General features: G+C 40.9%; 1 protein-coding gene across 1 annotated transcript in view; it reads left to right on the forward strand.

The window, feature by feature from the left end:
* Window positions 1-24,709, forward strand: part of LOC136849552 (general transcription factor 3C polypeptide 1) — a 1,135,756-nt gene that overhangs the window by 936,034 nt on the left and 175,013 nt on the right. Inside the window, 1 exon segment of the mRNA XM_067122889.1 lies at window positions 424-704. Within this exon segment, the coding sequence (XP_066978990.1) occupies window positions 424-704 (281 nt within the window).

Raw genomic sequence — 24,709 nt, forward strand, 5'->3', positions numbered from 1 at the left:
TGTTTTATAAGGCCATGTCTTGTTCTACTGTGTCGCCTGCGATATCTGGTGGTATACAATTGTAATCTCAATTAGAGTTGCGGCCGTTAAACAACTAACTATTAAAAGGGGTACTTGGAAATTACTTATTAATACTTTTATATTATTTAAATTATAATTTTTGATTGATTATATAAGTTGCAGATGATATAGGTACTGTTATCTGTTCAGACAGGCTCCTTGTTGGAATACCATATATGGAAGGTGTACAAACAGGATTCCTTTCAGTATCTGTCTAGTATTTGTGAAACTTTCAATGTGGACAATAAATTTTTTTGCTATTTTAATATAACTTGTGACCTTTTTGTTTGGTATTTGGCATTTTCCAAGCTTTTCTTATTTTTTTTTACATGTGCTTCAACAGTATGTTTTTGTTTTCGTCAGGTACAGTCGTCAGAATATCAGACTTCAAGGGGTATATCGCATGAATGTTAGTAATGAATCAGTGAGTCCTGCTGAAAAGCAACAACTGGGGTCAAATGCAGACTCTGGAGAAGACTGTGTGAAAGTTGATGACCAGGGAGGTGTGAAACATCATAAAATGGACATTCAGTTGCAGGATTGCCAAACTCAGATGTCTTCAGATTGCACTCAAGATTCACACCATTCCATTTCATCAGTGGTAGAGGATACAACTTTGCCCTTAGGTGGTTCATCATCAAAAGGTTAGAATAGAAAATCAAGTTAAGCAGTGGACTATTCATTGATCACTACTTTTTGAACCTTTATAAAATTATCTGTAATTCATTTGTAAATAATTTATCACTTTTTAATTGTACTATGCACTTCATAACAAAAAGTATTCCTCCAGAAATTTTTAGTATCAGTTTTCTCTTATGTGGAAATAGTACAAGAGAAAAGAAGTGTTGGTAATGATAAAACGATGTTTTGCCCTTGGTATTTAAGCTGCAGAGCTAAAATTAACATTGTCACAATAAATCAGTTTCATACACAATATTCCAGATTTTGTGGTTATTTTTTCAGTCAAATAACTTTAAATTTTGTTTCATATTGTTTGATTAAAAATTCTAGTTTTTGTGACAGGCTAAAGCTGTTCATGTTTTATTATGGACAAGCCATTGTTTTACTTTGTTACAAAGTGGGTACCAGTATACAGTACTTACCTAGAAAGAGTGAAAGATCCCTCTTCTGTCATGGAAAGACATCTCTGATGCCATCATCTTGGTTCATAAAACTTTTGTTCGTTAAGCACAGTTATTCCTATACAGTAATAGCTTTAATTTTTTTTCATTTGTTTAGATTTTTTCTGCTGTGCTTCCTTTGTATTTTATGTCTCTTGGGTTTCTTGATGTTCAGTGATTAAAACCTTGGCAATTTTTCTTTGCTTGCTGGTTGCCTACTATGCAACTCCCATTGGTGTTTATGATGTGATGAATAACATATAGGGCCTACCCTTATATAATATAGGGTATAGCACTAGTATCAGCCATGGTACTTATACTACCAGTTTTATTAACCCCCCCCTTTTTTTATTTTCATGGGCAGAGGTTGTGAAACTAGATAGACTGATTTTTGAGTTATATTTCATATACAACTGGAACAGACTTCTGTTCCCTTTTTCATTCAGCCATAACTAGAAACAACAAAGAAAAGGTTTCCAAGTTTACAAAAACTTTACCTCTGTTGGCACACAAAATACTAGACAGTAATTGCACGGTTATAGAGGGATGAATAAATTTGTTTGTATTTAGCATTTCCCAACGTTTTGAGAGAGAGAGAGAGAGAGAGTGTAATTGTCGGTAGTGAGTGCTTCGGTTGTTGGTAGAGGGATGAGGGTCTTTAGTTTGAGTTGTTTACGGTGCTGTCTGTCTGTGCAAATGTCGAGGGAGTTTTTTTCGGTTTTGAGAGAGTCTTGAGCTGAGTTCTGAGCAAGGTGGACATTGATGGGTGAATTATTGTATGTTCCATGAGTCAGTGTTTTCTGTTGGATGTCATTGTTGTCTGTTTTCCTTGTCTCTTTCTTTTTGCTCGTTTTTTTTGGTTGGAAGTCTGTTTTCCGGTTTTGTTTGTGTAATTTTGTCTACTGTGTTGGCGACCGTGGACACCTCAACCATCTCCCAGCAACCGAGGATCAGTGAGTATTGTATGTGGCTTATGTTTGTGTATCTGTGTTGTGTATTGTTTTTGTGTTTTAAAATCCGCCACATTATATTTGGCGCCCAACGTGGCTCTGTTGTATAATAGCTGTTAGGATTGTTTGTGGAGGGTAGAGTGAGAGTGAGAGGTCAGGATGAGTGAGATAGAGAAACTGAGAGAGGAACTGGAAGGCTAGGGAACTCCAGGGTAGGCTGGAGGAGGAGAATGGGAGGCTGAGGGTGAGAATGAGGAGTTGAGGAGTCAGTTGGAGGAGATGGGGGGGAATGCTAAGAAGTGCAAAAGAAGAAATGAAAGGGGAGATGAAAGAGTCAGAAGAGAGAATGGAAGAGAGGATGGATAAAAAAGTTGGAGGGAATGATGAAAGGTGTGGAAGAAATGGTGAAAGGTATGTTCAAGGGTGTTTTTAGAGAAGGGGCTGTTGGAGGCAGGTTCTCTGGAATGTGTGAAGGGGCAAGAGAGAAAGAAAAGGAGGAAGAAGTGAATGGAAGCGTGAGTGATGAAAGTGATGTGGAAATAGGAAGTAAGAAACGAGAGAATGAAAGGCAGGGTAAGGAAAAGGGAATGAAAAGCAAGGAAGGAACAGAGGGAAAGTAAGGATAAGTCAGGGAAGAAAAAGGGAAGAAGGGAAAGGGAAAGGAAACTGGTAAGAAGGGTAAGGAGGAAGTGGGAAAGGCATGAAAAAAGGGAGAGGGTGAAGGCAGTAGTGATAGTGAGGTGGATGGAGGTGAGTGGATAAAAGTGGATAAAAGAGGGAAGAAGAGTGTAACGAGTAAGATGAATGTAAGTGCAGAAGTGGACTCTTTGTATTCGGAAGAGGGTATGAAAGGACAGAGTGAAGTAGTAGAAGTGAAGTGAGAAAGAAAAAGAAAGGCTATGTATGTGAGTGAGGTACCCGGTGTGAAAAGTATAATGAGTATGGAAGTAGGGATGTGCATGATTTCTTTAGGGAGTATGAAAGGTTTTGTCAGGATAAGTATGGGAAAGTAAGAGAGTGTGGGCACGAGAATTAGGAGAATATTTGACTGGGTTTTTGCCTGATATGTATAGGGTTATTATGAGTGTGGGGGATGTTGAGTATGACAAGGTGAAAGCTAGACTATTTGAGCAAGCGAGGCGTATGAAAGCGAGTGTTAAGTATAAGAGGAAGAATGAATTTGATTAGGCAAGAATGAAAGCTGGGGAAACCTTGTCACTGTATGCTTGTAGGCTGGAGACGTTGGCAAGGAAGAAGTTTGGGGATGATGGGATAGATGAATGTAAGGAGTTAGTACGGAAGTTGTTAGGGACAGTGCCAGATGGAGTTAGAGAATTTGTGAACTTGAAGCGGAAGGAGAAGAAAAGATGGACGAATGAAAGGTTGACTTGGGGAGAAATTTTGGAAATTGTAGAAGATTATGAGCTTGACAGGGTTATAAAAGAGAGCAGAAGTGTAAGTGTAAGGGCTGGGGTAGATGAGAGGGTACCAGAGTTCGGAAGCTTTAGGGATGCAGTGTTGAGGGGCCCAATGAGAATGGCCGATAGTGTAATAGATAGGAGTGTAAGAGCAAGTAATGTGGAGGTGCCAGTTAGGATGAATGGTGGGTTTGTAAGGGAACAACGGGTTGGACGGGTTAGGGATAGTAGTGTACAAAGGGGAAGGTCGATGAGTGGAAGTCGAGCCAAAGTGTTTTAGATGTGGAAAGGAAGGACATACAAAGAATGAGTGTAGGTGGGCTTTAGGAGCGTGTTTCGGGTGTGGGCAATCGGGACATTTGGTAAGGGAGTGTACGAAAGATAGGGGGGTTAAATGCTACAGGTGCGGACAGGTGGGTCATATTGCTAATGGTTGTAGGGGTACCCGAGTGAATGTAATATGTGGCAACTGTGGTAAGAATGGGCATTATGCGAGAATGTGTTCAGAACCGAGAGCGAAGTGTGTCGAATGTGGAATGGAAGGGCATGTATCAAGTGTATGTAGACGAAAGAGGGTGACTGTGACAGCAAGTTCGGGAAACTGAGTGTGAAGGGGGTTCAAATGGGTGGATCCTCCAGAATGCAAGCGGTGCGTGTGATGCATGTACGTGAGGGGTTGTTGCATGAGAATCAGCAATTTGTTTTGATAGAGTATGGTAGAAAACGTAAGAAAGGGAAGAACGTAAGTAAACTGAATGGTCGTAAGTTGTGTGATAGGGTGTGAATGCCAAAGTGAAAATGAGTGATAAAGCGTGTAATACGGATGAATGGGATGGTATGAATAGAACGTATAGCATATGCGGGTTTGACATAACTGAGTTGACTGAACGTGTAGGGGTAAGTGAACGGTCGGAGGTGAGCGAAAGTGTAAGAGTAAGAGAGCGTAGCAGTGATAGACGAGTGATTGAAAGCATGAATGAATCGTTGCAAGAATTGGAAAGGTCAGTGAGTGAATGGGATGGGTTAGTTGAAGAATTGGGGGAGGTATTTGGGAACGAGTTAGAGGGTATAGATGAGATTGTGGATGAAATTGAGAGTGGTAATAGTGAAGAAGATAGCGTGAATCTGAGAGAGAATGGAGGAGAAAATGTAAATCTGAATGTTGCTGGAAGAGAGAGCGAGTCTGAGAGAATGATTGCGTGCCCGCGAACGCGTTCTAAAGGACCTGCTAGTGAGCATCCATGGGTGTTGCGTAAGGCGATTTGAATGCAGTGTGAAAGGTGTTGGTTGGGAAATGCTAAAAGGGGGGAGAATTATAGAGGGATGAATAAATTTGTTTGTATTTAGCATTTCCCAACGTTTTGAGAGAGAGAGAGCGAGTGTAATTGTCGGTAGTGAGTGCTTCGGTTGTTGGTAGAGGGATGAGGGTCTTTAGTTCGAGTTGTTTACGTGCTGTCTGTCTGTGCAAATGTCGAGGGAGTTTTTTTTCGGTTTTGAGAGAGTCTTGAGCTGAGTTCTGTGCAAGGCGGACATTGATGGTGGATTATTGTATGTTCCGTGAGTCGAGTGTTTTCTGTTGGATGTCATTGTTGTCTGTGCATGTGTCTCTTTCTTTTTGCTCGTTTTTTTTGGTTGGAAGTCTGTTTTCCGGTTTTGTTTGTGTAATTTTGTCTACTGTGTTGGCGACCGTGGACACCCTCAACCATCTCCCAGCAACCGAGGATCATAGTGAGTATTGTATGTGGTTATATGTTCGGTGTATCTGTGTTGTGTATTGTTTTTTGTGTTTTAAAATCCTGCCACACGGTGATTCACCTTATCACATTAAAACAAAATGATAGACTTGCCATATTTAAAGGGAGTTTAAGGCATAAAAATATGCAGGCTCCTTGACCAGCTCTGTGACTATGAATTTCCCTCCAAAATCAGTATTCCACCTGAAATGAGTGAGTATTGTTTCTGTGATATAACAATAAACAATGTGTTTTATTTTTAGACTTTTGGTAGTACAGTATTTCAGATAATAAAAGTTAATTATGTTGATGACATCTACAATGGCTCCCCTAAATTGTGGTAATTTATTTGAGTTCACTGTACTACGAAACAAGAAGCATTACAAACTACAATACTTAATAGCTTCAGCTAATCACATTTCAGTTGCTCCCTGATGGGGGTTTCCTTGGCTTACATTTTAACAAGACAATAGAATGAATGGGGCTTTCTGAATATGTAGCGGCCATGAAATGTTTACCTTTTGCATCAAGACTAGAATCTGAAACTCGCAATTTGACTTTTTTAACATGTCCAGTCTCATCTGGCATGGTTTCTACTACACTGACTAAACTCCACTTGTTGTGTGGTAGGTTAAAATAAAATCTTCATTTATGACAATATCATCAATTTGTACATTTCTTTTAGGTTGTGCTCATGTTTGTCTGATTTGGAGAGATTGCAAATTCAGGCAGTCCCCGGTTTACGACGGGGGTTCTGTTTTTACGCCGCGTCATAAACCGAAAATCGTCGTAAACCAAAAAATCGTCGAAAATCGTCAAAATCATAAGAAAACCTTACTTTTAATGCTTTGGGTGCATTGAAAACGATGTAAACTGCATGTTTATTGAGTTTTTCATCAAAAAAATCTTCAAATTATGATTATTCTGCCATTTTGGAGCCATATTTCTTCCGTCGGATCGGCGTACGACGCGTCGTAACCCTGGAACATGCGTCGTAAACCGGGAAATAATTTCTGATGAATATATTTGAAAAATGTAACCTCGGAACGTCGTAAGCCGGACCCGTCGTAAACTGGGGACTGCCTGTATGGTACTCTCTTTTCCGCCTTTTCTTTAACTGATGAAGGAGATACTGAACACCCTTCCATTGCTTCATGGAAAACAAATTTTCTTTTATAAAATTGCCAGGAGTTGTCAGTACCACCTTTGACTTCTTAGTAAGAAAATGATTAGGAGTCAAAATTTCTCTATTAAATGGATTTAAGTCATCAGTGGATAAGGGATGACCATTTATAAAGATTAAGCTTTCATCATCCAGAATTTGGTTGTCGTTAGATAACGATACATTACATTCAAAATACTTATAACATATCTTATTTTTCTTTCCAATACTCCACCAATGTGACTTGCATGGGGTGGCTACAGTGTTACAAAATTGCTTTGGTGCTCTAACAATTCACAATGTATTTTACTAACATTCATTTCTTGTAGACATTTTGTCAGTTCATGTTCTGCACCAATAAAATTGGTGCCTTACTCAGATCTTATTTGAGTACAGTGACCTCTTGTACAGGCAAAATGTCTGTATGCTTTTAAGATAGAATCTGCATTAAGAGCATTGGCAGTCTCAGTATGTACTGCCCTAGTTGACATGCATGTAAATGTTACTCAATATCTTTTAAATTCCTTTTTATCTTTTTTGATCACAAATGGGCCAAAGTGATCAACTGCACTGTAAGTGAATGGGGCAGACATTTCCAACCTACCCATAGGTGAATCAGCCATCCTCAGTGTAAGAGTTTTGTTCCTAACCTTTCTACATCTCACTTATGTATGTTTTGCCACTAGGGATGATCCATTAACTATCCAATAACCACATGATCTTAATTCATTTAAAGTTAGGGTTCTACCTTGATGATATACCTTATTGTGATAATGACAGATTATCAGTTTTGCAATATGAATTGTCATTTGGTAATATAACAGGATACTTAACATGGACATGCAAGCTGCTTCTCTATAATCTCCCACTTAGTCTCATTAAGCCATCACTTTCTATGACTGGGTCAAGCTTTTACAAATGACTGGATTTCTTTAAGTGTTCATCAGCATTTCCATCATTATTACTTAACACCTGAAGTTCAGATTGAAAGGCTTTACCTGTAAAAAGTTTAATAATTGTAAAACCTGCTTTGGCTAGTTCTTTAATTGATTCAGGAATGTACCCAGTGTATAATGATTTTAGTTATATTTTTTCAATGACCTTTTAGCACGTGTCCAACGTGGAAAGTAACATAATCACTCAAGTACTATAGTATAATTGTTAGCAGTACATACAACTAAACATTTTCTTTAATTCCGGACATTCATCAGCTATATCAAAGAAGCCTGAGCTTTCATTTGAACATAATCATGCCTTAGGAAATCAGGTACATACATGTCATTACTGATTAGATCTTGAACAGACATGCCCCTCAAACAGAAATCGGAGGAATCATATTTCCATTGCTGGCAACAAATGCTTTAAATTGCTTTGATTCTTTAGCTGTGTATCCTAGGACAATTGTACTATCAACCTAGAAAACTTTACTTACTGGTATATTAATTTTCAATTCCATTTTTAAGTAGGCGCCCTTTTTACTGACACAAGGGCACCAGTAGCTCTATCTAGATGTGGTAAAAGTTATTGCAGGAGAAACTAGCTTTAACCATAATCAGTGTAGTTTGAACATGTCCATTTACAGCAGTCATTCTTAGGTATGAGCGCTAACCATAGCTCTTCTCACTAGCATCAGAAAGTGGAGTTCATAATGTATAACATTGATGTTGGTTGGTTTAGTAACTACTCTGAGGTGTAATATTCTTTAAATGGTGTAGGTAAGATATACAGTTTTCCCTTTCAACACTAATATTCTCTGGAACTGGGTCATCCTAACATAGGTCTTGCTTACAAAGAGTTTGGAGACATTTCTTACATGTGAGAATGAATGGAGATATACTAGAGGATAAAAAATTGAACCAACTATTGATAAAACTCCTCTTGTAGTATCAGGTATTTGTATATGTTTGATATTGAATATAAAGTCATCTGTTTCTGTACACCATTTGATTCCCACTGTTCTCTGTACTGGCAATTTGTCTTTTGTTGAATTAAGATTCTTAACTGACTTAGCTGTACTTCATCAGGACACAGCCTTTATCACATCAACGTTGTTGGCAACAAACTTGTGCAAATGGAAATCACCCTTCATACATATATTTTGGCAGTCTTCATTATATTTATAGCTAAGGGGATTTGATGATAACCGGACTTTAAATCCAGTGTAGTGAAAAATCTACTGTTCCTGACTTTTATCAACAACTTTTTGATAGAAGGCAATGGGTATGCATTATCTTCTATGACAGCATTCATTTTACAATAATCAGCACTTAACCTGAGAGATCTATCTTTATTTTTAACCATTACGATTGGAGAATCCCAGGGAGACTCACTTTCTTTAATAGTTCCTTGATCTTTCAATTTATTAATTTCATTCTCTATTGCCTGTTCGTGACAGACAGGAGTTCTAAATGGTTTAGACTAAATGGGGGTGGTTTTGATCTGTCTTTATGTTAAAAGGAAATTTATTAACCCTCTAACGCCGAGCCTCTATTTACAAAAACGTCTCCTGTATGCTGGCGGCGTTCAGGAGGTAGTGCCGAAGCGGAAAAAAAGTTTTTTTCAAAAGATCACAGCACGCTTAGTTTTTAAGATTAAGAGTTCATTTTTGGCTCCTTTTTTTTGTCATTGCCTAAAGTTTAGTATGCAACCATCAGAAATGAAAAAAATATCATTATCATATATAAATATTGAAATATATGACAGCGCAAAAAAAATTTTCATATATAATTTTATACAAATCGCGCTGTGAGCAAAACGGTGAAAGCTAACGCGTTATTTTCTTTTTCTTTGTATTATACACTAAATTGCGATGATTTTGGTATATAAAAAATTGTAAAACGATCAAAGCAACACAGAGAAAATATTATCACAAAATGATGCATGAATTCGTAACGTGCGGATGTAAAAAATGTTTTTCAAAAATTCACCATAAATCGAAATATTGTGCTAGAGACTTCCCGTTTTGTTGAAAAATGAAGGTAATTGATTGAATATTACTAGACTGTAAGTGTTTTAGCTTACAATTGCAGTTTTCAACCATTTCGGTCGAAAGTTAAAGTTGACCGAAGGTCGGCTTTTTCTATTTATCGTGATTTATATGAAAATATTTCAAAACTGGTAAAAGCTAGAACCATGAGTTATTTTCTGTTGTATTCTACATGAAATTGTGCACATTTTCATATATAAAAAGTTTATGTAACGACTAATATAAAATGGTAAAACATTACGACAACGTGACGAAAAGAATTTCTGAGATGTTCAGCGAGTTACCGCACGGACGAAAATGTTTTTCAAAAATTCACCATAAATCGAAATGTTGTGCTAGAGACTTCAATTTATTGCAAAATGAAGGTAAATGATTGAATATTACTAGAATGTAAGAGTTTTAGCTTAAATTGCGTTTTTACCATTTCGGTCGAGTTAAAGTTGACCAAGAGTTGAAATTTTGCAGTTATCGTGATTTATGTGAAAATATTTCAAAACTGATAAAAGCTACAACCATGAGTTATTTTCTGCTGTATTCTACATGAAATTGCGCACATTTTCATACATAAAAGTTTATGTAACGACTAATGTAAAACGATGCAAACATTCCGACAACGTGACGAAAGAATTTCTGAGATGTTCAGCCGAGTTACACGCGCAGGACGTGGAAAAGTTTTTTTTCAGAAATTCACCATAAATCGAAATATTGTGCTAGAGACTTCCAGTTTATTGGGAAATGAAGGTACATGATTGAATATTACTAGAATGTAAGAGTTTTAGCTTATAATTGCGTTTTTACCATTTCGTCGAGTTAAAGTTGACCGAAGGTTGAAATTTTGGCAGTTATCGTGATTTATATGAAAATATTTCAAAACTGATAAAAGCTACAACCATGAGTTATTTTCTGTTGTATTCTACGTGAAATTGCGCACATCTCCATATATAAAACTTTATGTAACGACTAATATAAACGGTGTAAACATTACTTAGCGTGACAAAAGAATTTCTGGCGATGGACGTAAGTAAAAAGTTTTTCAAAAATTCACCATAAATCGAAATATTGTGCTAGAGACTTCCAATTTGTTGCAAAATGAAGGTAAATGATTGAATATTACTAGAATGTAAGAGTTTTAGCTTACAATTGCGTTTTTGACCATTTCGGTCGAGTCAAAGTTGTCATGAAGGTTGAAATTTTAGCAGTTATCATGATTTATATGAAAAATATTTCCAAACTGATAAAAGCTACAACCATGGGTTGTATTTTTGTTGTATTTACATGAAATTGCACACATTTTCATATATAAAACTTTATGTAACGGCTAATATGAAACAGTGCAAAAATTACGACAAAATGATGAAAGAATTTCTAACGAAATTCTATTCTCCTATCACGCCACCGAAGTTACTAATGCCTTGTCTTCCAATTTCTGTACTGGCACCATAGATACAAGCGTGGAGGAAAAAGTTTTTTCAAAAAATTCACCATAAAATCGAAATATTGTGCTAGAGAACTCCACTTTGTTGCAAAATGAAGGTAAATGATTGAATATTACTAGAATGTAAGAGTTTTAGGCTTCTGCTGAACAACCCCACTGCTAATGGTTTTGAGGATGCGAAAAGCCATTTTCTATTTTGAGTCCTCATTCCTGCTAGTCAAAGTTGACCAGGTTGACATTTTTTGTAGTCTGGCTGCCCTCCTCCCCCCACTACAAGTGGTGCGGCCCACTCAGCATCCAACAGACAATTTTAGTCGTGAGGAGGGGTTGTGTAATTTGTGCAGGCACGCCCAGTCAGTGTTTAACACTGGGTTGCCCTTCCCACAGCATTGCCAACGAACCAATTTCCCCACCCTACCTCTACCTCCTCGGGGTTTGGGTCCAATCGCAATTATGGTTGTGTGCTGGTCTCCCAGGACAGTTGGGCTGTTTGCTACAGACAGGTTGGGAAAGTGTTATCTCCAACCTCTGCTTGCCGTTAGCGCTCACTGTTCAGCAAAGCACCTCTATTGCTGGAATTACAGCTGCCAAAGGGCCGTTCAGTGCTGTACAGAACCCCAGTCATGGAAGCAGGGAGAGTTTTCGTTGAGAACATGATGGCAGAAGGTTTCTCTGCCTTTGAGTCCCTCTCCTTCTGGGGCCAAACTGTCAAAGTCTTGGGACTCCCCCACCCCTACCCGGTTTGTACTCCTCCCACATATCCATCCTTTTTTCCTCATGGAGGGCAAATTTCTGTATGAGCCTCTGCTTAACCCTTAAACGCCGAGCCTCTATTTACGAAAGTGTCTGCTGTATGCCGGCAGGGTTTGAGAGTTAGTGCCGAAGCGGAAAGAAAATTTTTTTCAAAAAATCACAGCACGCTTAGTTTTTAAGATTAAGAGTTCATTTTTGGCTCCTTGTTTTATCATTGCCTGTCGTTTAGTATGCAACCATCAGAAATAAAAAAATATCATTATCATATATAAATATTGGAATACAGTAATACTTCGATCTTACACGATTCGGTTCTTGCGCAATTCACACACACACGCAACTTGTCACTGGAACCTAACTAATGGGCATACGCGATTTTTCACAGACACACGAAATTCTCGAGAAACCCTGCAGAAGTGGGGGTGTTTAATTTTTGAAATGTTACAAGTTTTCATGCTTTTATGTGTAAAATCTGTATGAAAAATGCATTTCATTCTTTTTATGTAAAATCTGTATGAAAAATGCATTTCATGCTTTTATGTAAAATCTGTATGAAAAAATGCATTTCATGTTTTAATGTGCAAAATCTCCTATGAAAAATGCATTTCCTTTCATGAGGAAAAATCTCTATGAAAAAAATGCATTTCATGCTTTCATGTGTGTAAAATCTGTATCGAAAATGTATTATTTTTATTTTTGTACATGCGTAAATATGATGCAAAGGTAATTTCAGCACATTCAGTTAGTGTACTTTTACAAGATGTGATACCCATTTGCAAAGTTACTGCACTTTTCAAAGATGATACCCCTGCAGAAAATGCTTGTTTAATGATTGAACTTCCCTCCACCTTCCTACTCCTTCCTCGCTAGCCTAGGCTAGCCCAAGCTCGGGTATTCACCAGGCTTTGCCTAGTCAGGGAGTTGGGCGTTGAGTTCTGGTCGCATCCCTTCCTCAGGAGTAGGCCTGCCCCAACAAGCTCATATTATATTCTTGGCGTGAGGCAGGTTGCAGCCTTCCAGAAGGTGAATCATTTTCCCTTGTCTCCTGTTTTCACTCTCGTAGCCTACTCCTCTTCCCTACCCCACCACCCTCCCCCCTCCCCCCTCATCCCACCAGCTCTTGCCCTACTCGTGCGGGTGACGCTAGATGCATGCCCGAAGTTGTGGGACTCCTCTGGTGGAGACGATCGCTTCCTCCCAGAACTAGTCCCCGGCAGCGCTGTGTTTGTTTTTGATGTTTCGCTTACCTCTCTCCTAATTGAAATGTTTAAATATCTCTCCTTGGATCTTATTCACTGGTCAGGTTGCTTGTTGGGTTGATGACGCCTGGTTCGGGCCATGCTATACTTCTGGCCTTCATGACGGCACCTCACCCACCTTGCTCTTCACTGGCGGGGAGGTTCGAGAGAGGGGAGCAGAATGAGAAAGAAGGGATACCTCCGGTCTCCGGGAGAGGGATTTTCTCATTTTACCATCACTTGTATAATATATTACTTACATTATATTGAGAGAGCATTCAGATGGAGTGAGTCACCCGCCACTATACTTATTTTATATGTTTATTGAGTCCGGGGTCAAATCTGGGGTTCCGCCATTTTGCAGGCCTGTGGTGAGTCCCTGTTGTCTCAAATCTTCTTCCGCTCACGATATTCCGGTGACCGGAAGTATCTTGCCTTCCACTCTGTTTAATTTATGGCTTGGTGGTCTCGTCCCTGACGAGGGGTTTTTTCTCCACCGGAGCATTCCGGTAGTAAGCTGAAATACCCTGGCCTTCCAGCTTTAGGTTACTTAGAGTGGTAGGTTCATGTACTTTACACTTCACAGACTGTTCGCTGTGAGCCGGGTGCACCGCTCTCCAGCAACCCTAAGGATACGGTGTGTTGGACCACTGGCTGTGTGTCCGGTTAGATGACCTAATTGTGTCTGGCACTCGACGGCTGTGAGGTTTGCTCTTCCAGCGCTTGCATCCAGGACGGCCGGTAAGATATAGCTGCTTCTTATTACGCCTCATATCGATGTAGTGCTTATATGGTTTTCGAACCTTCTTTCTGTTCAACCCTAATTGTCCGTTCTCTTACAGGCGGACGAGTCCTCCAAGAAGACTTCTCTTGAGTCTCTCCGCGCTTGGGTGGCTGGGTTCGGGAGGAAACGTCTGGCCGGGGAAGCCTTATGTCCTCGACGCGAAGTTGAGGGACCTGCTTTACCCCGGCGCCCGGGTGGCGGCTGCGGTTCCGGAAGAACTGGCCACCCCTATCATCCAGCAGATCCGGGATGCGACCCAGCCACCCCAAGAGGACATCCTGTACGCGGAGGTATCGGAGGATCGCCGCACGCTAGACTTGGACCTGGAACCAATGAATACGGAACAGGACCAGGTGGTAGGTAGCGAGGTAAGTGAGGTTGCGGGGGCGGGCCCCCTTTTTGACTCCCCATCTTCCTCTGTTTCTTCTTTTACAGGTTTTGTAAAGTCTTCCACCTTGGGTGACGGGGCTCCATCAGTTGTCCCCAAGCTGAAGCTGAAGACTTCATGGAAGTAAGGGCTTAAGTCCTCGCCTTCCAGGAAAGCACGCTTTTCCCGTCGGGCGCTGGGCGTCTCCGTACCTGTAGCCTCCGAGCAAACCTGGTACCTCCGGCAAAGGCGCGAGTAAGAGGGCATCAAAACCAAGCCCTCCTCGCCAGCCTGCCTTTGATCCGGAGGCATTTGCAAACCAGTTATTCGAGAGGTTCTCAAGGCGGAGGCCTAGCCTAAGTTTACGAAGATCTCCTCAAAAACTTACCAGCCATGATAACATACTGGCGGGAATGGCTCGCCTTCCTGGCGGAGCTTCAATCAAGCAGTATGCTATTCCTGATACGGCTGACTTCCCCTCTCCTTTTGACGTCGTGGGAACTCCTTACGCTTTTGCCCTCCGTGGCTATTCAACACGAGGGTACTCTGACTGTGGATGTCTTAAGTAATTTAGACGGTTAGAGGAACTTGCTCTTTCCTCCCGATCTCCTGCCCCCTTATCCAGGCTTCGTTAGGCTGACAGAAGAAGCCTGGGTACGCTCAGACAAGGTCCCTAGAGAGACAGTGATCTTCCCTAGGGACCAAGCTCAGTCGGCTCTCCTGCGCACTCTGACGGAGTGGCAGGCAGACAATACAAAACTTACACCTTTCAAGGGCAACTATACTATGTTCGCCCTGGGTGATAAGTTGCCGACTCCTTGCCTAAACAAAGTGGCTCTGGCTACGGCTCGAGCGTGCTTTGACGGCAATCCCTTGCCTCAACTGAGAGAGACAGACTCCACATCCCTGGTATTCCCAGGGGGTGAGGAGTTCTGGGTTGACGCTCCGTCCACTTTTACTGTGGGAAAGCTGGACGCTTACTGTGCGTCAACCCAATTCAGCGAGCAGCTTCCTAAGCTCCCGGAAGCCCTGCTGAAGGCTGAATTTGAGGCCCGGACTAGGCTAGCCCGGTCATTGAACTCCGTCTGCCTCACAGAAGCGACTGCCGTCTCCTGTGCAGACGAGCCCTTCTTTCAGGTCTTACTAAATCCTCAGCTAGCAGGGTTTCAGACAGACCGATTTCATGATGGCTGCTTGAGCAGAAAGTTCATCTTTGTCGAAGCCACCACGTCATGAGCCCAACAAGCTCATGAAGAGCTCGATCTGGGGCCCTAACCTCTTCCCCAGAAGAAGTAGCTACAGGTACTCAGGAGGCTACAAGAGCTAACCAGAGCCCGCTCGGGGCATCTCAGCCTATGCCGTGAAGACCCCAGAATCTGGCGGCCCCCAGACTAAAGGTGGTAAACGGTTCAGGAGACACAAGAGGCCTCATCATCAGACGGTAGTTCAAGCCGTCCCGGTCTCGGCAGTTGCACAGCCCTCCACCTCGAAAGCCCATCCCCAACAATATGTGCTGGTCCAACCAGCCCATTCCCTTGCTGCACCCTCGTACGTTGCTTCACCAGCGTACAACCCTACCTATGAAGGCCGTGGGTTCTTTCACGGCCTTAATAGGAGCGCAAGGGGGGGAAGAGGTCGGGCCCTTACAGGGGCGCTCAACACCGCCCCAAGAGGTAAACCTGGACGGTAGAGGGAATGTAAAATCCAGCTCCTCCCACTGAGAACAATCAGGTAGGTGGTCGCTGTAGCTGGTTCAGAGACCAGTGGTCCTTCAGCCTCTTGGGCACACACCATTGTGTCCAAAGGTCTAGGGATGGAGCTGGACCAAAGACCCCCTCCTCTGATCAGGTTTTACCAGCCACCCCTCAAGAGTCCTACAGGACTACTGCGGCGGAATTGCTCACCAAGCAGCAATAAAGAAAGCAAGGCACCTAAAGTTTCAAGGCAGGTTGTTCACTGTTCCCAAGAAAGACTCTGATCAGCGAAGAGTGATCCTGGATCTGTCGCGTCTAAATCATTACATAAAATGCGACAAATTTCTTATACTTACGGCAGCACAGGTATGGACTCTTACTTCCGTGTGGAGCCGTCTTTCACCACCTCATCGACCTTCAGACGCTTACTATCACGTCCCGGTTGCGCTGAGTTTCTCTCCGCTCCTTCTGGTTTCAGACTCGGGAATCAAGCCTACTCCTTCAGGTCATGCCTTTCGGTCTAAATATTGCACCCAGGATATTTACGGAAACTGGCGGACACGTAGTTCAGCAACTCCGGTCCCGAGGGATATCCCTAGCAGCGTATCTAGACGATTGGATAATTTGGGCTCCAACAGTTCTAGAATGTCGGAAGGCCACGGCCACGGTCATCAACTTCCTGGAGTCGTTAGGTTTTCAACTGAACAGAGAGAAGTCCCGCCTGACTCCGGAGTCCTGGTTTCAGTGGCTGGGTCTCCAGTGGGACCTGTCCTCTTACACGTTATCCCTCCCGCCTCCCAAGCGGAAGGAGATAGCTTCCCTCACCAGGAAATTCCTGAGAGACAAAACAGCACTACGGCCCAAGAAAGAATCTCGGTTCTCTTCAATTTGCCTCTTCAGTGGACGGACCTGCTCTAAAAGCAAAAATTAAAAGACATAAACAGAGTGTGGGCGGAGTCGAGCCAATGTCAGGCTCAGAGACAAGGTCTCCATTCCTGGATTTTAAAGTAGACTGCGGCCTTGGTCCACAGTCAGTGGCCTGTCCAAAACAGTTCCACTCCAGTTTCCCCCTCCGGCGCTGGTAGTTCACACGGACGCCTCATTAAGCGGCTGGGGAGGGTATTCGCCAAAACAAAAAGTACAAGGAACGTGGTCCACAATGTTTCAACAGTTCCGTATAAACACCTTGGAAGCTATGGCGGTATTTCTAACCTTAAAGAAAACTGCTCTGCCGGATTCATCAGGCTGGTGTTGACAGCGCCGCAGGCAGTTCATTGCATCAACAGGGGCAGCTCCAAATCAGGTCGAGTGAATCCAGGTTATGGTAGCTATTTTCTCCCTGGCGAACGCTAACAGCTGGCATCTGTCAGCCACCCACCTAGCGGGTGCGGAACGGGTGGTGGGATTCTGTTCAGGCCACCCGCTGGAGACGGAGTGGTCTCTGGACAGAGAGTATTCAATTGGATTTGTCAGCTGGTTCGGTCTCCAAGTGGATCTGTTCACGATGGAGAGCAACTAAGTTTCTGTTATGTGGCTCAACCTGATCCCCAGGCTGCACGCCACGGACGAATAATTATAGACTGGAACAATTGGGGAGAAGATTTATCTGTTTCCCAATAAATTTGCTGCTGAAAGTACTGCACAAACTCAGGTCATTCAAAGGTCAACCAGCCCTGGTAGCCCTGCAGATTGGCCGAAGAGCAATTGGTTCTTCTTCAGGAATCCAAGGCGGTCTTCGGATTCCCAATCCCAAACTGACCCAAACAGTACAAAACCAAGATCAGGCCAGCTTCCTCAAGAATTCAGAATGCCCTAGTTTTATGGACCTTATAAAGTTCGCAGCTCAAAAGGGAGCAAACATTGACCAAGTAATTGCTTTAGAATCCAGACAAGAGATTCTACTCAGACAATACATCAGCAGTCAAGAAATTGGCCTCCTTTTTGAAGACATCTGAAGCCCAAACCATGACTACTAACCTTAGCAGTTACCTTCTTTAGATCATTGTTTGAAAGGCCTTGCCCGCCACTATTACCACAGCTAAGTCAGCCCTGAAGAAGGTATTTTATATCGAGCTAAAATTGACCTACAGATTCCTACTTTTCATCTATTCCTAGAGCATGCATTGTTTGAGACCTCAGATCACGCCACAGTCTGTTACGTGGTTCTCAATGATGTACGTAAGTTAGCATCCGAGATTGACAACTCTCAATGCACTTATTTGGATCTGTTAAGGAAAACTTTATTTCTGATTAGCTTGGCTTCAGGTGCCAGAATCTCAGAGCTGTCGGCTCTCTCTAGAGGTGATGATTTTGTTAGTTTCCTCCCGACCGGAGAAGCCCTCCTTTCTCCTGATCCTAGATTTTTAGCTAAAAATGAGACCCTCAAGACAGGTGGTCTCCTTGGAAGGTGGTGCCCCTTCCACAGGACCAGTCCTTATGCCCAGTCTATACTCTTTAAAGTCTTACCTTTTAAGAACTCCACAGTGTAAGTCGGGTCCTCTTTTTTATCAGGAGAAAGGTGGTACTTATCATAAATGCAATAAGGCAACAAATTTTGTAGTTCATTAAACAAGCTAACCTCGATTCAGTTCCTAAGGTTCATGATATTTGGCGCAGTAGCTACTTCCCACTAATTACTTTTATAATATGGATTTTTCAGAACTTACTAAATACACGGTTGGAAATCAATTTATGTTTAAACGCCATTATTTAAAAATCACCAAGCCCTGAAATTTTCTACAGTGGCTGTGGGGAGGTCATTTCCCCACTCCACTAACCATCATCCTTTATCCTTCCCTACCCCCGCCCGCCTGCCTCATTTACTCTGCTTGCCTTCTGGTTGATCATGCCTCACTCCTCATATTGATATTACTTTTTTATATTTTTTGGGAACTGTAATTTACATGCTATGATTCTAGTTGTCTTTGGGTACTGGGGTTGTTTTTATTTTGCTCCATGTACCCCATATATATGTATATTTTCTCACGTTGTAGATGTCTCTCTTGTGTTTAGTTATAAGTTCATATTTACTCCTTAATCTTAAGTATTTTTGAATGTATTTTGCCTTATAGTCTTAAGTATTTTTGATGTATTTCCCTGCCATGTTGTTTGGTGTATTGACTTTCTACTCTAATTTTAAGGTTGTATTACTGTACTTTTCGTATTAATATTCATTTTTTCATGTGAGAGATATCCTCATTAAAGCCATTTTCATAGCTTGTGTTTTTCTTCAGATTACCTTGTTTCCTCGTAGTTTGCAGTCTTGGCATGATTTCATCACATCGCTGACACGGGCTGACTCAGAAAAAGGGATTTGACAAAGGAAAAATCTATTTCTGAGGAAGGCCCCGTGTCACCCGGGTGACCTCCCAGAAGTGGCTTCCGCCTCCCCTACTTGCATGCCAAGCCTGGGGATGGTGCTAGCCTGAAATGAAGTAGGTGGCGCTTGGTGTCGCTGGTCTGATGGACTCTGTGTGTGGGAGCTGTAACAGCTCACCGCTCTTCTGGGTTTTGACATAGGATATCTATCGAGTGTAGCTCTGTGGTTGTGATCCTTTCACTCACCCTTGTTATACCGACGCCTTCCTTAGGAAGACGCCGATCTGGGGGCAGTAACCCCAGCATTCCTGAAAGTTTTTCTGGTATATCTAGCAATTTATACCTAGAAATTGCAGCAGTATGGAATTTCACGGGTGACACGGGGCCTTCCTCAGAAATAGATTTTTCCTTTGTCAAAATCCCTTTTTACACTTGTTATACTGGCTGGTACTGTGCTTCCTGAGTAAAGCAATAAGAAAAATAAGTCTTAGGTCTTCCTTTCTGTTTAGTATTCTTCACTAGAGAAAGCCTCCTCATTATGTCTCAGATGTTGTTTGTTGTCTTCATCATCTCAGTTTTGTATTTTTTTCTTGTGGCGGGGATAAGGGCAGTGTACAATATTAATTTTAATTTTCCTTTCCATAATTTGGTTTTGTAGTGAGCATTTGTTGTGTTAGATATATACAAAACTTCCTATCATTTTGATATTCCAGGAATACTAAACTTCCCATTTTATGACCAAGGCTAACAAGAAAAGTCCTTTACAATAATTGGTAGTTAAGCCCAGTAATCCATCATTGTGTGGCATCCCCGGTACTTGTTAACTTTCTATTAGACTGTTACTTCAACCAACACTTGTTCTCACTTATTCATTTCGTTCTAACATTTGTTTTGTACACCAATATCATTCAGCCTCTCCAAGTTTTCCTTCCTTGGAAAAGTAAACTTAATAACTAAGAAAAATGGAATGATACAAAAAGTAACCTAAGTATATCTTAAAATATCTGAAATCAGTATAATAAAGGAAAACTTAGTAGGACAGTTTGATAAAATGTGCTCTTAATCTTAACAAAGGACTTTCTGTTAATGAAGTTGGGAGACTATACAGATGTGCCTGGCCATTGCTTAAGTTGCATTTAGAATGGAAGAAGGAATTTAAAGGTTAAAGCTTTAAAGGTTGCCATTAAGCAGGATTTCAAAGGACCGGTCATTGCTCTTTGCGTACTGTCCTAGAGACTGAACACACTGTATATACATTTTATCAGTGTCCATTCCTCTTTTCCACGCATGTGAGGCCAAGGAAAGCAAGGTAATGGGTACTAATGACTCGGCATTTGTTACTGTACTCTCCCAAACACCCCATATCTGGCAAACATGGACAGTGAGGTTGTGTGCTAGTGAAAAGCTATCGAGGACTTGAGCAGGAATTGAACTCTGGACCAGTGCAGTGGAAAGTTACTGGAGATGTCACTGAGCTACTAAGTAATAGAGGAATACTCACTCTCACACTTCATGGCTGTGCCCTTCTGATATCTTGTTACATTAAAGTCTTGTTTACTGTAATTCACGAAGACACTTCTACTTACAAACTTCAGGAGATTCGAACATCCATGCTCGTAAGTTCAGTTTTTGTTTGAAGCACTCCAGGCTGTGACCCACAAGTGCAAATTTTGTTGTGAGGGCCTGTTTCAACTTAGCTACAATTTCTGCTGCTACCGATGCCGAACAGCACCGTAGCTGATGCCACTAAGCATCCCAGATTCTTCAGTGCCCATGCTAGTGCTGAGACTTGATTTCCTGTGCAGTGATTCATTTGTCTGATTTTATCATTAAATATTTACAGCATCCGCTATCTATCGTGGTTAATGGCAAGCAAAAGGCCAGGAATGAATGTGGTAGTGTTAAAAAGCAGCAAGCCATCTCAATGGAAATGAAAGTGGCAATAATAAAGAAGTTAGAAAGTAGTGAAAAAATGGTTGGTGTAGCATACCATTATAATATGAATTGCTCGACTATCAACACAGTTTTGAAGAGCAAAGACAAAATTATGGAACTTGTGAAAATTGAAGTGCCATTTCAGTCAACAGTTATAAATAAGAGAAGGAGGAGGGTGGTAGAAGAAATAGAAAAACTTTTGGGTATCTGGATGGAACACCAGAGACAGAGATGTGTACCGCTTAGCCTCATGCTCATTTGAGAAAAGGCTAAAAGCCTTTTCAATGACTTGAAGGCTAAGGCTGGCAAAAGTGCTAAAGATGAAACATTTGCTACAAGTCATAGATGGTTTCATCGCTTAAAAAAACGAGCCAACTTGCATCATGTGCCCGTAAGTGGTGAGTCAGCTAGTGCCAGCAAAACAGCAGCTGAAAAATTTCCAAAGACACTCAAGGAAATAATTGATAAGGAAGGTTATACCCCTCAGCAAAATGCCAGAAAAAACGTACATCAGCCATGACAAGAAGATGATACCTGGATTTAAGGTGATGAAGGTTAGGTAATGTTACTGCTGGTTGGCAGTTATTCAGGAGACATGAAGGTGAAACCTCTCCTCGTCTATCATGTAGGAAATCCACAAGCACTGAAAAATATCACAAAAATTTCTCTACCCATAATCTAGATGTCCAATAAGAAAGCCTGGGTGACTCTTGCTGTATTTTAAGACTGGTTTTTTCATCACTTTATCCTCGAAGTCAGGCTGTACTGCAGAGAGAATAACATTCCTTTCAAGATTCGCTTAATTTTGGATAATGCCCCTGGTCACCCACCGCACTTAGATGATTTCCATGTAGATGTTCAAGTTGTTTATTTACCCCCAACACAACTTCACTCATTCTGCCAATGGATCAGGGTGTAATAGCAAATTTCTAAAAATACTACACTCGCCATACATATAGGCAAACATTAAAGGAGATAAATGACACAGATGTGACCTTACGTGGCTTCTGTAAGGGTTACAACATTTACAATTATGTAAACAACATTGATGCTGCATGGCGTAAAGTAAGTGACATCATCATGAATGCAGTATGGAAGGCCTTATGCCCACAGTTTGTAAATGACTTCGGAGGATTTAATCAAGAAGAGGAGGAAAAGGGAATCCTTAACAGTCTCGTTGACATTAGTGAAAAGCTATAGGTTGACATAGGGGAAGAGGACTTTGGAGAGCTGTTTGAGAGTCATTCAGAGGAGCTGATGATTGAGGATTTGATGGAACTGGAAGAAATGCAAAAAACAGAAGAACTTGTTCCCTTAAAGAAGTTTGAAATAAATTGATGGCCAAGGGATTATCTCTTCTAGGAAAACTTTAGAATATTTTTGAGACTCAGGACCCCAGTGTAGAGAGATTCTCAAAAGTAGCAACAACAGTCAGCGATGCTTTCCAGTGTTTCCATATCATATACGATGAAAAGAAAAGAAAAACAATGCAAACTTCTTTAGACGAATACTTTAAACCAGTACGTTCAACCTCAAGAGCCTCCCCGCCTCCAATGACTGCTTCCTCCCCAAATGAAGAGGGAAGTGATGAAGAAATCCTTTCCAAAGAAATCTTTCCTGAAGAAACCCTTTCCGAAGAAATTAAAGAAAGCGAAGAAGACATTGACGTCCTGCCACCCCTATATTAAGTCCACACCGCCCTCCCCCTCTCATCCTCCATCACGACAAGCCTACAACACCAGTTTCAAAGGTAAAAAAACTGTTCATGTACTTTACTTATTATTATCATAATTTGTTTAATGTTAGGTTTTATATATTATTTGTATTAATAAAATGCTCTATAAAATACAGTAATAGTACTGTACATATTGACTGTGTGTATACCAAGTTGAACTTACGAACAGCCGTTCAGAACATAACTCGTTCGCAAGTAAAGGGGCACCTATTCCATTTAACCAATGTAACTGATAAAGTTAGCATAGCTCAGAGTTGTTGTCATCAAAGCCTGCCTTTCCATCACGTTGGTTTAGGCTTCCACTCCATCGTCTGAGGCAGCACCAGTGTCTCCATCTGATTCATGTAATTAGGCACTATTGTGTTGTAGCGAAAAAGTGATTGTATGGACAGAGTGGACTGTATGCTTAATGTTGTTACTGTACTTGGTCAAAAACTGCTAAAAGCCTTACATAACAACAACACCATGCTCCTTTTGCAGTTTCTAAATTACGGGGAGATATCTCTCAATCCAGTGCGGTACTAATAAGGATAGCAAACAAATATTATATATGAACAGTACCACAGTTAAATACTTCCACTTACTGAGCAGTCGCTATAGATATGAACACAGATCATAAGTTGCTGTGAGATACGCCGAGAGGTAATGGCCTTTCTAAGCCTTCAATTTCTTCGGAAAGGGTTTCTTCGGGAAGGATTTCTTCAGCAAGGATTTCTTCATCACTTTCCTCTTCATCTGGGGAGGAAGCAGTTGAAGATAGCAGGGTATTCTGTGGTTAGTTCTCTGAACATGTACATTGTAACTTACAATTGATAATTAGGGAGGCAACCCAGTTGCTATTTGTTTTTTGTCTGGTAAATGCATGCAATATACTCTGAAGTAAAGGAAGATCTGGTTCATACACCCAGTTTATAAGGGTTAAGGTACTTTGTGCTAATTAAACATAGCTGGTGTGTAAGAATGTTCACAAAAACTCTAGTTTTTTTCCTTGAACCTATTTTTTGAGTCTTCCAGATTAGCAGTGTTCTGAATTGCCAGATGCACGAGTATTGAATTTCGGCCATACAACAGTAATTTTTATGAGGCACTGAGAGATCGACATTACAAAAGTTAAGGAAATGAACAAGCCTTATAAAGTGATTTAATGTACTTTAATATTTTGACCTGTAAGGTAATGAATGCTTATTTTGCACATTACAGAAAGTGATTCAGCGAAGTTACATCTACTGTAAGGCACACACATACACTCACATCTTGCTATGTGCAAAAGAAAATATAAAATGTGATGAGGAAGTATCTCAGGAAATGGAGAGAACACAAACATCATGAAAGGTAAGGATGCATAATTGTCGAAAACATGATTTTTATCATAAAAGTTATATCGCTAATGCAACCAGTGATCAGGAATCATTATAGTTTCATATTTATACAGATTTTTCATGTACATGTTGCAATGCACTTTGATAACACAAAGGATTATTTTTTCATCTTTCATGTACTGAAAGTTTTGTTAACAATATACCTATATACAGTATATAGTATATATATTACACAGACATATATATATATATAAGATATATATATATATATATATATATATATATATATATATATAGCAGATAGTATATATATATATATATATATATATATATACATACTGTATATATTTATATATATATAATATTCATATACAGGCGGTCCCCGGTTTACAACGGGGTTCCGTTTCCATACCGTCAGTAACCTCGGTAAAAATCGTCAGAAGTCGAAAATCGCCGAAAATCGCCAAAAATCATAAGAAAACCTTTACTTTTAATGCTCTGGGTGTGCATTGAAAACGATGTAAACTGCATTATTATTGAGTTTACATCAAAAAACCTTCAAATTATGATTATTCTGCCGCTTAAATATATATTTCTTCCGCCGATCGGCGCATTTACGCCGTAACCCCGAACATACCGTAAAGCCGGGAAATAATTTCTGATGAATATATTTGAAAAGCGCCGTAATCCTCGAACGCCGT

The sequence above is a fragment of the Macrobrachium rosenbergii genome, chromosome 21, assembly GCF_040412425.1.
Source record: "Macrobrachium rosenbergii isolate ZJJX-2024 chromosome 21, ASM4041242v1, whole genome shotgun sequence".
Taxonomy (NCBI): Eukaryota; Metazoa; Arthropoda; class Malacostraca; order Decapoda; family Palaemonidae; genus Macrobrachium; species Macrobrachium rosenbergii.